This window comes from Chanodichthys erythropterus, chromosome 3 (assembly GCF_024489055.1).
Source record: "Chanodichthys erythropterus isolate Z2021 chromosome 3, ASM2448905v1, whole genome shotgun sequence".
In the NCBI taxonomy this organism is placed as follows: Eukaryota; Metazoa; Chordata; class Actinopteri; order Cypriniformes; family Xenocyprididae; genus Chanodichthys; species Chanodichthys erythropterus.
In genome coordinates this window covers 40,845,087-40,858,108 of record NC_090223.1, presented here as the reverse complement: position 1 = coordinate 40,858,108, position 13,022 = coordinate 40,845,087, and the positions used below count along the sequence as shown (strand labels likewise).

General features: G+C 34.2%; 1 protein-coding gene across 1 annotated transcript in view; it reads left to right on the top strand.

Moving 5' to 3' along the window:
• Positions 1-202: 202 nt before the first annotated feature.
• LOC137012368 (polymeric immunoglobulin receptor-like) overlaps positions 203-13,022 on the top strand; it is a 31,425-nt gene continuing 18,605 nt past the window's right edge. The window contains exon 1 of the mRNA XM_067375532.1: positions 203-280. Within this exon, the coding sequence (XP_067231633.1) occupies positions 232-280 (49 nt within the window). The 5' untranslated portion in view covers positions 203-231. The remainder of the gene's footprint in view (positions 281-13,022) is intronic.

Genomic DNA, 13,022 nt, shown 5'->3' with positions numbered 1-13,022 from the left:
TTATTTTTGTTGAATACTATGTTGCCCTGTTATGATTAAATACAATTCAGTGAATAGTATTTGGGTTCTATACAGAGCTGATGAAAACAGGAAATGGTGCAACATGTTTGAGTTCCTGAGGAAAAGAAAAAAAAAACTGCCTAGATTTAAGACACATTAAGTTCACATTCACTGATCAAGTGAAGAGTGAGTAAGTTTGGACCATCAGTGTGTGAGTTCAGAGCATCAGTCATGAGGGAGTGTTTCTGTGTTTTCCTCCTTATGCTGCACTTTACTGAAGGTAAGTCCATATTTATAAATACTTTCATTGTAATAGAATTCAGAGTGAAATTGGTTCTAGTGAAAAATAAATATACTAAAATCTATTTGAAATACATTTATTTTATGCTTAGTGTACTACAATTGCATTTACATTTGCATACTTAATGTAAATACCCTGCAATTGTACTTTTAGTATACTAAATTGGTATACTTAAAATCTGCTAAAGATATACTTAAGTATATTTGATTGTGCTAAAGTGGAACCATTGCAAGTATACTTTAGTACAAGTATATACATCTTGCATTCAAATTATACAGTGATCATACTATCCTTACTAATAGTGATATTAAACACATTTTATGCTTAATATTTAGAAATAAATGAATAAATGTAAATATGCATTGTACATTGTGCAATAAAGAAGAATTGCAAATAAAGTTTAATTAAAACACTTTTGTCAGTATGTTTCTAAATAGTCAACATCTGAAGTGGATCAAAAACCTTTATTAATTAAAGTGGTCCTAAAATCTTCTAAGGACAACTTTGAACTTTTTTGATCCACTTCAAATAAAGCCAATGCCATCACACTCACCAACAATCGGTTTTGCTAAACAACCAAACTCGCTGGAGTGCACACTACACTGTAAACCCTAATGCTCAAAATACTTAATTGGTTTGAGTAGGACAAACTTAAATTAAACAAATTAGTTCAGTTAAATTAACTGTTATGAGTATTTAAAACTTCTTTTACTTTTGAGTTCACAGCACTGACATATTTCAAGTAAACTAAACTGTTTTAGTTGCAGCAGATTTCTAGTTCCCAGCATGCTTTGCATCAGACTGTCTAAATGTTGAAATAAAGTGTTATTTTGTGTGTTTTTGCATAAGATTAACATAGGGAGACATAAGTTAGTGTTTAATGTTGTGTTATGTTGGGATTGACAGGGGGTTCTGTTATGTTAGTTTTGTAGGGTTACCATTCTGGTGAAGAGTAGACCGTGTGGTTAGGTTGAGGATGGGCTGAAAGACTTTTAAGACCACATATACTTTTATGTTTAAAACATATATATGTTTTTTGATTACATACATGCAATTGACAGTCTCTTTTATAGTTATAATAGCATGTGTTTTTTGCTAACTAACTAATTTAACCAAGATTTGAATGTGATGTTTATGTAAATTAACTATATGTACTTGAGTGGGACGAGGCTGAGAACTGTGGGAGCGAAGGAATGCCAGTGATGTGACTGTTAATGAGATACACCTGTGCACCACACTAGCATTGCTCCACTTCCATGGCTCTCGGCCCTGCCCCACTTGTCACAAAAAAATTAAGTTCTACTAACTTAAAAAAAATAAGTTAGTTAACTTAAATGTTTCGAGGTAATAAGTTTCCTCAAATGTTTTGAGTATTCTGAACTTATTGAGTTTTACAGTGTATTGGGAATGTGTGTTGCAGATTTTGGCACATTTGTCAGAAGGAATCTTTAGAAAGTCATTGTAGCTAAAGACACAAATAAAATGATTTAATCTGTTACATTTTTACTTTAGTAATTGTAACAAAGCAGACTCAGTGAAATCCATGTGCAGCTTTATTAGAAGATCGTAGTTGTACAGGCTGGGGTCAGATAACAGCAGAAGCAATATCAGAGACAAGACAAACTCGGGGACAGGCAAACAATCAGGGCTGGCGGCAGACAAGGCAGGATAAATCAGAGACCAGGCAAACAGATCACAAGGCAGGTGGCGAACAGAATCAGAGTAGTCAAGACAGTCCAGGGTCATACACAGGAAAACTAAACACAGGGATAAACGCTCAGAGATGTTAGCCGGTGCAAAACAAGACTTCACGACTGACTGTGGGTGTGTGGGTCTTTTATAGTCCAGGATGATATGGAACAGGTGGTGAGTTAATCAGACTAGAAATGGAGTGTGGGTAATGTAGTCCGGGAATGGCTTAATACTCAAGTGATGGCGCCCTCAGGTGGCAATCGGAGGGAGCCACAGAGGTCGTATTCGTGACAGTAATTTATTTTTGTTGAATACTATGTTGCCCTGTTATGATTAAATAGAATTCAATGAACAGTATTTGAGTTCTACTTGTTTAGTATAACAAAATAGTATTGGCCTAGATAAAACTTTACAGGAAATGTGTTTTGAGTTGCAAAAAACAATCATAAGTAAGTTTTATAATTATGACTTTTACTTTTTTGAATAATTTGCTCACACTTTGAATATCAGGTAGGCCTAGGCTATTGTTTAATTTAATTCAATAGCACTTTTCACAATTTTGTATGGTTGCAAACTGATATAGCCATACATATTGAAAGTAGTTATAGTAAATATTTGTAATTATGACAAATAAAGAAAACAACATATAGTCAGTTTGAAATGGTGAAAGAAATTCAAGATCAGAAGTTTTATTACATTAGTGTATTCCTAATGCACTACACTTTTCCCATTAATGCTACTTTAATAGCCCTTATTTGCACTTCGAAATATGGACAAAATATTATGAATTACTAAATTAATTAATTACATTTATTAAACTGATCCTGAGCAACAACAAAAACAAAAAACAAACAAACAAAAAATAAACGCAGAAAGTTAAAATGTCAAATTAATCCAGAAACGTTTACTGCATGAAAAGTAAACCATTTTAATTTATACGTCACAAATAAATCCGCAAGACCGCCAAATCATTTAATTTGTCAGCAGTTGTGATGCATTGAGAGTTGAAGCGCGCAGAGACAATCGGCAGAGGAATGTTACAGATGATTATATTTCATCCGCACACACGGAGACACAAGCAGTTCTGCACGTTCACATTTTTTCATAATTGTTTTAGTGCGCGCACAAGAATGAAACTAATGTGCCGTTTATGCAATAGGTTGGTTTCACGTGACGTCACAGCAGCAGCGCGAATGTGTCCGGAGGGCAGGGAGTGCTGTTTCTATATAGGAATCCTATCAAAAACTCAATATTCGTATGTTTTGCGTTGTTTATGGTTGCTCAAATCGTTAAAATCGAGAACCCAGAAGGTGTTTTTATCGTTTACATATCTTATACCGTTTTTTATAACTTATTTAGTTTGTTTAACTTTAAAAGTTGTCGCCTTTTATAGCGTTTTGCGTCTGCTGATACTGAAATGAATATGGATAACTTACCTTTTGTTTTTGAATTGGTTAAATATTTACATTCTTCATGCTATCGTTTGCAGGGAGGAGAAGATATTTCATCCTATTGAATGATAATTTGGTGTTTTAACTTCATTTTTGTAGAATTCCGTTCATGTTGATCTGGTTACCATGAAAACAGCCACGCGCTGCTGCTTCAGCCGTCGTATTGTAGAAAATGTCCAAATAAAATAAATGTTTAACAAGCTGACAGAAGTCGATGCATTTCTTTGTTGGAAGCGTGTAAATGTAACTAGTTTTAATGTTGTTTTTGTAAATATTCACTTTCCCAGAAGGAGAATCGGAGGGTCACATTCAGGGACAGACACCGACACGCTGTATTTTTGTATTTATTTCAACAAATGACAACCGAAATCAAACCTATAGAAGCTCATCAACAGTTTTGAAGTGGCTGTGTGCAAGTTATAAAGCGAGTGAGTCATACTCACAAACAATGTTAATTAAATATTACACAAAAACCAAATACAAAACTCAGCTAAGTACAGTATGTGTTTATTTTGAGTGAAAGATAGTGTGTTTATTTTGTGACATTATTACATTTGCTAGTCGTCTCACCTTCTCAACCAAGGCAAAAAATTGTATTAGCAGTTTTTTCCCACGATATCGTGAGTTCCTATTACAGTTCTCGATTCAGCATAAATGACCAACAATGGCGACATTTTTCACAATCATGACAGAAAATTAAAATACTGCCCTTAACATCACTTGCAGAAAGGCAGCGCGATATAAACAAACCCAGACTAGAACTGAACACGGCGTTACGGCAGCTTAACATCCTCTATATCTACCTCCTCGATGGCAGTCAAGTCTTTCAATTCAGTGGAAATGTCGCTCCTCTTCATAACAAAAGAATCACGTCAAACATATATTGTGATTTTCTGTCTAAATCAGCATAGAACGGACTTTTTCCCATCTCTTCCATTCTAATTTTCACTGCTTGCCCTCCACCGGAATTTCGCGCGTCTCGAGAACCACGTGACTGAAAACAACCTATTGCTTCATGTTGCGTTAATGACAGATAATGTCAGGTAAAAGGGAAGCAAAACATTCTTGATATTTAATGTTGCGTCTAATGGTTTTATTTCTTCAATAGCTTAAAGTTTAATGCACGTTCGTGTTGTATAGCAACAGGCCGTTTCACGTTTATTTTCACGTACCATTTACTGTGTCTATAGCCTATTAAAGGTGCCATAGAATCAGAATTTGAATTTACCTCGGCATGTTTGAATAACAAGAGTTCAGTACATGGAAAAGACATACATTGAGTTTCAAACTCCATTGTTTCCTCCTCCTTGTATAAATCTCATTTATTTAAAAGACTTCCGGAAAACACTCGGATCTCAACATAACACCGACTGTTACGTAACAGTCGGGATCATTAATATGTACGCCCCCAATATTTGCATAATGCCAGCCCATTCGACGCATTAGACAAGGAAAGGCAGTATTAACGTCTGGATTTGTGCACAGACAAGGTAAGCAAGCAAGAACAACAGCGAAAAATGTCAGATGGAGCAATAATAACTGACATGATCCATGATATCATGATATTTTTAGTGATATTTGTAAATTGTCTTTCTAAATGTTTCGTTAGCATGTTGCTAATGTACTGTTAAATGAGGTTAAAGTTACCATCATTTATTACTGTATTCATGGAGACGAGCCGTCACTATTTTCATTTTTAAACACGTGCAGTCTGTATAATTCATAAACACAACTTCATTCTTTATAAATCTCTCTAACAGTGTGTAATGTTAGCTTTAGCCACGCAGCATAGCCTCAAACTCATTCAGAATCAAACTTAACCATCTAAATAAATACTTTAATCACATAATTCAAAGCACGCATGCAGCATGCATGACGAACATCTTGTAAAGATCCATTTGAGGGTTATATTAGCTGTGTGAACTGCGTTTATGCGATGTATATATAGTCGAGAGCTCGTGTGGCAGAGGAAGCGCATTTCTTAAAGGGGCCGTGCTGAAAAAAATCAGTGCATAGTTAATTATGCCCCAAAATAGGCAGTTAAAAAAAATTAATTTAAAAAAAATCTATGGGGTATTTTGAGCTGAAACTTCACAGACACATTCAGGGGACACCTAGGACTTATATTACATCTTGTAAAAAAACAATCTAGGGCACCTTTAATAATTTTGTCGGCGATACAATGTCGGCGATTTTGTTGGAACTTAAATACAAGAGTTAATATTTTAAGTACACTTGGAATAGTTCCACTTTAGCACAAACAAGTATATTTAATTCAACTTTAGTTGAACTTCAGCACTGCTTTTGGACAACTAAAATGTATTTAGTATAAAATTAGTTGTTCCAATTTAGCAGACTTTAATAGCCTACCAATTTATAGTATGCCACAAATACATTTAATTATACTAAAGTACATACAAATAAATTGTGCTTAAGTATACTATTTTTTCACTAGGGTTGTTATACTGTGATATTCCTAAGTACAAGAATCTTTATTTTTTTGGACCGGTACGCAATTGGGTCGATACCGGAGTACCGGTAAGCTTGATTTCAAGTATTCATATTTTCTTACTCAATGTACTGTTACTATCTTAAGTATCATAAGTTACTTAAATTGCTATCATATAACCACATACTATCATATAATCACATATAACTACATATTTACACCTTATTGTACTCATTTATTTTGATCTTCATTGTACCCTATAGTGAAAAAAAGTATAAGTATACTTGCAGCAAGACTAATTATATTTTATAATGATTTTTACATTATAATGATTAGTTAACTTAAAGTGTGCTATTTTGAAACAACTAATTTTGTACTAAGTATATTTTAGTTGTAATTAAGTTGTATTAAAACACAACTTTAAGTATATTTAGTGTACTTTTGTGTGCTAAATTGGAACAATTTCAAGTATACTTAGTACACTTTAAGTATATGCCTGTGTAGAGACTTATTACATGCTTGATTAGTGATATTAGTGTACTTAATTAGTGTTATAAGTATACTTTGTGTTATAAGTACACTTTATTTGTGATTTAAGTACATTACAAAATAATTACGAGTGTCTTCAGAAAACACAAGCAATATACACTGAATATATTATTTTACAGGTAATAGTATATACTGTATGCTCAGTACAACAATAAACTTTGTTATTACGTATACTTTGTATAATATGGTCAACATTTAATCAAATTAAACCTTTAATCAAAGTTGTCCTAACTTTTTTGATCCACTTCAAATGTTGACTACTGTACTTTGAATTATAATCTCACACAATACAGTTGTGCTACTATTTAAATACAGTTTAACACATTTTCCCAAAGTTGAATGCATCTGTTTTCAAGGCCATTAAAATAGATGAAATGTAACAACACCACTAATGAAGAGACATATTTCATTGACTAATCCAATGGTTTTTATTTAAACTTAACATAGATTCAGCAAAACTTACCATGTTTTTCATCAAAGAAAAGAAAAATTGGCCCATGGTGACCCTCTATACACAAATACAAATGACACATTATATTCCATTTTCTGATGATCTTCTCATTGTGTCTGATGGCACAGTGATGACCGCAGAGACTCGTGAAGAACAGCATCTGTTGACAGAATATACCAAAGACATAAGACAGCATGTTCAACTCTTTATTCACGTTTACAATAGTCTGTCTAAATCCTACATTGAACCAATGCTATTTTTGAACAGTAAATGAGGATGAGCAGCAGGGAACTGTATCAGAATGGCATGTCGATGTTGTTTTCGGTTCATAGTCAAGCATAAAACACTTTATGAATTAATATCGTACAGAATACGGGCCGATTTGACCAATCATATTAATGTTTTGGTGCTACATACAAACATGTGCCATAAACCACCACACAAACTCAAAAAGGAGATATCAAGCTGAAATATCGCTCTCCGTTTGTTAAAGGAAATAAAATAAAGTTTGTTAACTGGTAGACTACAACTCACCTCCCAATAGCAGCACTTTTCTCCGGTTCTTTCAGGATCACGTAGGCCATTACATTAGCCGGTTGTCGTCGCCATCACGGTCAGTCTGCGATGCCACTTGATTGAACTGGTCAGAATCCCCAAGATTGAGCGATGTATTGCACTTTCAGTGTTTTATTGAATAAATTATACATTGCGACATTATACTTCACCTGAGTGACTGAGAGAGGGGATTCAGACGACGACCGTGACGTCAGCAGCTCTGATTGGCTGAAGGCAGTGAGTAAAATTCTCTCTCAAAAAACGACTCCAGGGGCCTACGTAGCGTATTTATACGTGTTTTTTCAAGAAAATCTATTTCATACATTATTTTTCTATACATTGAATGACTAAAGCTCTAACCTGCAATATGCCTTTTAACCACTCAACATATTTTTTTTCGCATGTAACATAACTTGTGCTGCTGGTGTGTTGTTTATTATAGATTTGTGTGTACGATTGTAAAATGATTCTGCCAGTATAAACTTAATAAACATTTACACATATTTGGACATTGTATAGACTACACTGCATATATTAATACATTATATTTCATGCATTCATACTGAAATAAATAAGCACAAGTAATATAATGAATTCCAAGGATGAAGAAGTAAACAAAAAATATACTCAAATTTAACTTTAGATACACCACAACTTCAGGATATTAAATAATGTATTTTTTTTAAATATACTTTCAATGCTTTGTTACAATGATCATTTTCATCAAACAGTTAAAATATACCTCAAATATATTTTTATAAAGTGCAAATAAATACACTTTTAAAAATAAACTGAACTTACACTTCAAGTATATTTTTCTAAAATATATTTTTTAGAAAATATACATAAGTACAATTATGTTAAAGTGTGTTAAAAGTTGTATTGTGAAAATATGATACTAATATACTTTTTATATATTTAAAGATAGTACATTTTTTGTTAGTATATTTGCAATGTACTATAGAAAAAGGAAATATATATATATAAAATACAATAAAGTATACTTTTTTTCACTAGGGTATTTTCTTTCACCTGCAGAACTTTGTATGTTATCATTTTTCAAGTGAACTTTAAGTGTATCTAGGTAATGGGTTATGGTGACACTTGTGGTTAATGTTGGACGCTTGCCATATTCTGCTGAAGCGGAGATATTTTCTTCGCTTCGTTCCTGTGCACATGATGTATCTTTTTCTGCAATAATATTTTGTATTCAAATGAATTGAAATTTTGTTAACTGTTGTTTCGACAAAGGTGTTAAACCCACTCTTTGGCTGCTATTATAAACCATAAAATGTCATAAATGCTTTAGATTCTCCAAAACAATGGAAGGGTTCAAGCCGGCCTCTCATATCTATCCAAACAGACCTGGAAGGGTGTGATGTATGTTATTCCTATTGCTTAAGGTATATAACTGACTTGTTCCTTTAATTGTTAGCTACCCTTTCTTTTATCCTGACTTGCATCTTGCTGTCTCTCGTGGCGCCACTTCTGATATTTTTCTTTCAGATTACTATCCAGAATTTTATCATCATACATGTTAGATTTTTGATTGTTATTCTTTTGGTTTTATGAAATTTTTCCATAATCAATTGAAGTTCTTGTGTTATTTCACATTTAAATTCAATAAACAAATAAATAATTTTTCATCAGCATCATCATTTCATTTCATTTATTATAACATTAAGGTTCAATTTAAACGGGCCTGACTCAGTTTAAAAACTGGTTTCCAGCACGTTCCTGTTCATCGGCTGCCTGGATCTCATTTCCTCAATATTTAGTAATCGGATACTTATAAAATAAAAATAATTCCTCTTATCGATTCCTTTGTGTGCATTTCAATATGACTTCAGTGGTCACCAACCTGTCGATCGCGATCGACTGACTGGTCGATCTTTATCACTGTCCAAGCAGTTTGGGAAAATAACAGAAATATGAGTAGAAAAATACATTACATTTCTCCAGTCCTTGTACTGTATTTTTGTATTTATTTTTGTGAGCTACTGGGACAGTGATAAAGGTAAATAGCCCAGATCATGTCTGAGTCTGTAAATGGCCACACTGTAACAAATTGCTTTAGTTTTTACAGCAAAATTGTACAGAAACTTGCTGTTTTACCATTTTACAAGTTATTACTGTATTTTGCAATGCATTATGGGTCAAAAAGAGTATTACAGTTGTTAACATTATTTTTCCAGGTCAACTGTAAATTAATTTACAGTTAGGAGGTGTTTTCGCTGTAGCTCATATGTTTTTACCTACATACATACGTTTTTGCTCTCAAGATAGTATTTTTAGAGCATTTGCAGTTTGGAAGACATTACATATTGACTGCTGATGAGACAAAACTACTTATAGGCTAACATGTGCAGTTAGGTTTCTTGATGAACAACATTAGAATATATCGTATTAATATCGTTGGATGCTGCGATTTTCTCATTTATTTCACCAGTTTGGATTTCTTATTGACAGCATGTAAACCCAATTTTTAACAAAGGCCTGCAACTAAATTGAACGCAAAACAGTTTGAGCGAATGATGTAACGTTAGGGGTGCTTTGACTTTGCTTGCCACTGCCAGGGAGTATTGTTTAGAGCACAGCAAAATCCCCAGTGTTAAATTAACACCCAAAGTGTACATATGAGTCCATCTTACCAGGTAAAACTGGAAGTAACACTGAAGCAGTGTTAAAGTTAATGAGATAATTGATTGATGATTGAGTGATGATTGGCAATTAGTGGTGACACCTGATGTTAATAAGCAGAATCATTGAAGGAAAGAGAGAAAAAAGGTGTTAATTAATGTTTTATGGAATGTTTTATTTCAAGTCACCATGAAAGAGATCAGCGTTTGCTTTAGTTGGGCTCTTGACTCTTTACCTTTTATAATCATTTTTTCTGTGATTGCTCCAATTTTGTGATTGCAAAGCACATTTGTAATGGTCAGAGAAAATGTAATCCAGTCACAACATAATATGATGATATTATCATCATGCGATGGCCTGATGTCTTTTACAGTCTAAATCTCTGACTGTGTGCTTGATGTGTAGCTTGAGTATTAATGAGTGTAGCCCTGTGACTTTACAGTTTGAGATCCAACAGCAGGATAACTTTTTTTTAAGAATAATACATTATGAAGTGAAGCTTCAGTGTTCAAACACACACAGACATCAAGAATCAGCATATGATTCTCAAGAACGGTGACGATAAATAAATACAAAATACTTCACAAAACAAGCTACTGTCACAACAAAACAACAGAAAAATAAAGCAAACATGAACAAATTACAAAAATTACAGGACAATTCAGCTGCATAATTTATTCATGCAGCAATGCATGATGGGAGCCATGGATGCAGTTTTTTAGGCAAAACCCGGAAGCGAGTTAGCATTTTTGGACTTCCGGTTCCAACGCCGTAAAGTCAATGGGTTTTTTGAATGGGTTTTTGCTAAATCGCCTGAAATAAGGTCTGTGGTTAACAAAGCCTCTTAGTATTTTCACGTTTTGATCTATGACATAAAACACACCAGTTATTACCCACTTGTGATTTTTTTTAAACTTTTAATGTGTCTTAAAATCAGCGGTCGCTAACAAATTGCTAAAAGGGACTACTTCCTTTGGCGGGGACTTTAGACGTCATCATGACAAACAGGACATTTGGACAGCATTTCTCATGAATAAGTGTATAAGTATTCATACACAGCACAGATCATAATCAGTGAGCATGTTTTTAAATAAAGTTTTTTTTTTTTTTATATACAGTTTGAAGAAGCTTGGTGGTGGTGATGTTGATCCGTGACCATGGTGTGCTGTAGTCCGTTTATTGCCTACTGTTAGCCTTTTATATCTGACAACTTTATTTAGGCTTCAAAATCTATAAATGTTGTTTCACTTTTAAAGATTATCTTGATAGACAAAACGTGTAAGTGTCATAACCCTTTGTTAAACACAGAGCTTATTTTCTGCGATTTTCTAAAAGTCTATGGGAAAAATGTATAGGCTTTCGATTGAGGAAACCTGTGCGCCGCTAACTTCCGGGTTGGCCTACAAAAACACGTCATCCCTGAGGTACTCTATTGTTGAGGGTCATATGCTGATTCTTGATGTCTGTGGGTGCTTCTCAATATCCCTCCTCGTCTCCTTGCTCCTCAGTCCTCCATCCTGTGACCTGGAAACTGATCAAGTTCAGCCATCTTGAAGGACATCTCAATTCTCTAATTGCACCGTGAGGAGTGAGGAGGCTTCCTGAGGAGTCATGAGCGATGTTACACGGGTGCATCCTTTGCGGAAGTCTTTCTCCTCGAGAAACCTGACGCACGCATAAATTCTCCTCCCCCTTCATATCTGTCACAAGAATTTAAATGTATGCTTTAATATATGTCGTTTAAATAAACTTTGCATCTCACATATTTCAACGGGGCATCATGCTTTATTAATACTTATTATATATTTTTTAAATATCCAAACTTTAAAAACATATGGGTAGATACCTTGAGTGCAGCTGATGACGCTTTGAAGTGACGCTAAAGTGAGCGTGGATATATCATTTCACTTGATTCAATTCCTCCATCCTCGCTTCTTTTCCTTGTGTCCTTCTCTTGCATCCTGAAGGGGTGGAGCTAAGATGCGAGGAAAAGAAGCAAGGAAAGGAAATGAGGATGCACAAATAAGAATTGAGAAGCGGGTGTGGGTTTTTTTTTTTTCTTTTTTCAATCCAGCTCTTCTGGATTTCAAGTGGTAACAGATTTACTAGGAATTTATAGATTTATAGATAATAATAATAGGAAATAATATAACATCTATATGACCTGTCAATACCGGATGTCACCAATGAATCTGGCCATTCCATTATGAGAATGTTACTATCAAAACAAAACCATTATGACTGTGCTTCCCAAACAATCATAAACCTGAATTGATAACCTTTGGTTTATATCACTTTTGGGAAACACAGCCCAAATCATAATTTCTCTGGCCATAACAAATGTGATCTACAAACACAAAGCTGGTGCAACCAACAATAAATTAAAGTGAATAAAATGAGTCAAGAGCCCAACTAAAGGAAATGCTTTTCACCATCATGGTGACTTCAAACTAAACTTTAATTAAAACTGGTTAATAATAAGTGAAATAATGTTTAATGGCTGGAAGTCAGTTGTGGTTGTTTTGTCTCTCTCTTTTGGTGCGTTCCAAATGGGATATATCGCCCTCCGAAGGGCACTTCGGAGTGAAAATAATCATGGCCGCCATATTGAAGGGTCATTCCAAACCGAAGTGCTCAAAACTGGCCACTTCAAAGGGCCCTTCGGAATGAAAAATTTCGAAGGGTACAACTGATGGACACTTCGGGCCCCCATGATCCTTTGCACAAGGAAGCACTTTGATGTCACAGAATGGGTACAGGAAGTTAGGAGTTCGATTTTACCTATAAATGTATGTATAGTATTTTTCTATACTGCTGTAATATTTATACAATTATATTTGGTACATTATTATGGTCAAAACGATTGTACTTCAACAAAAAATACTTTACAGCTCTCTTTATCAGTCCATTCAAATGTTTAAAATACATTACACA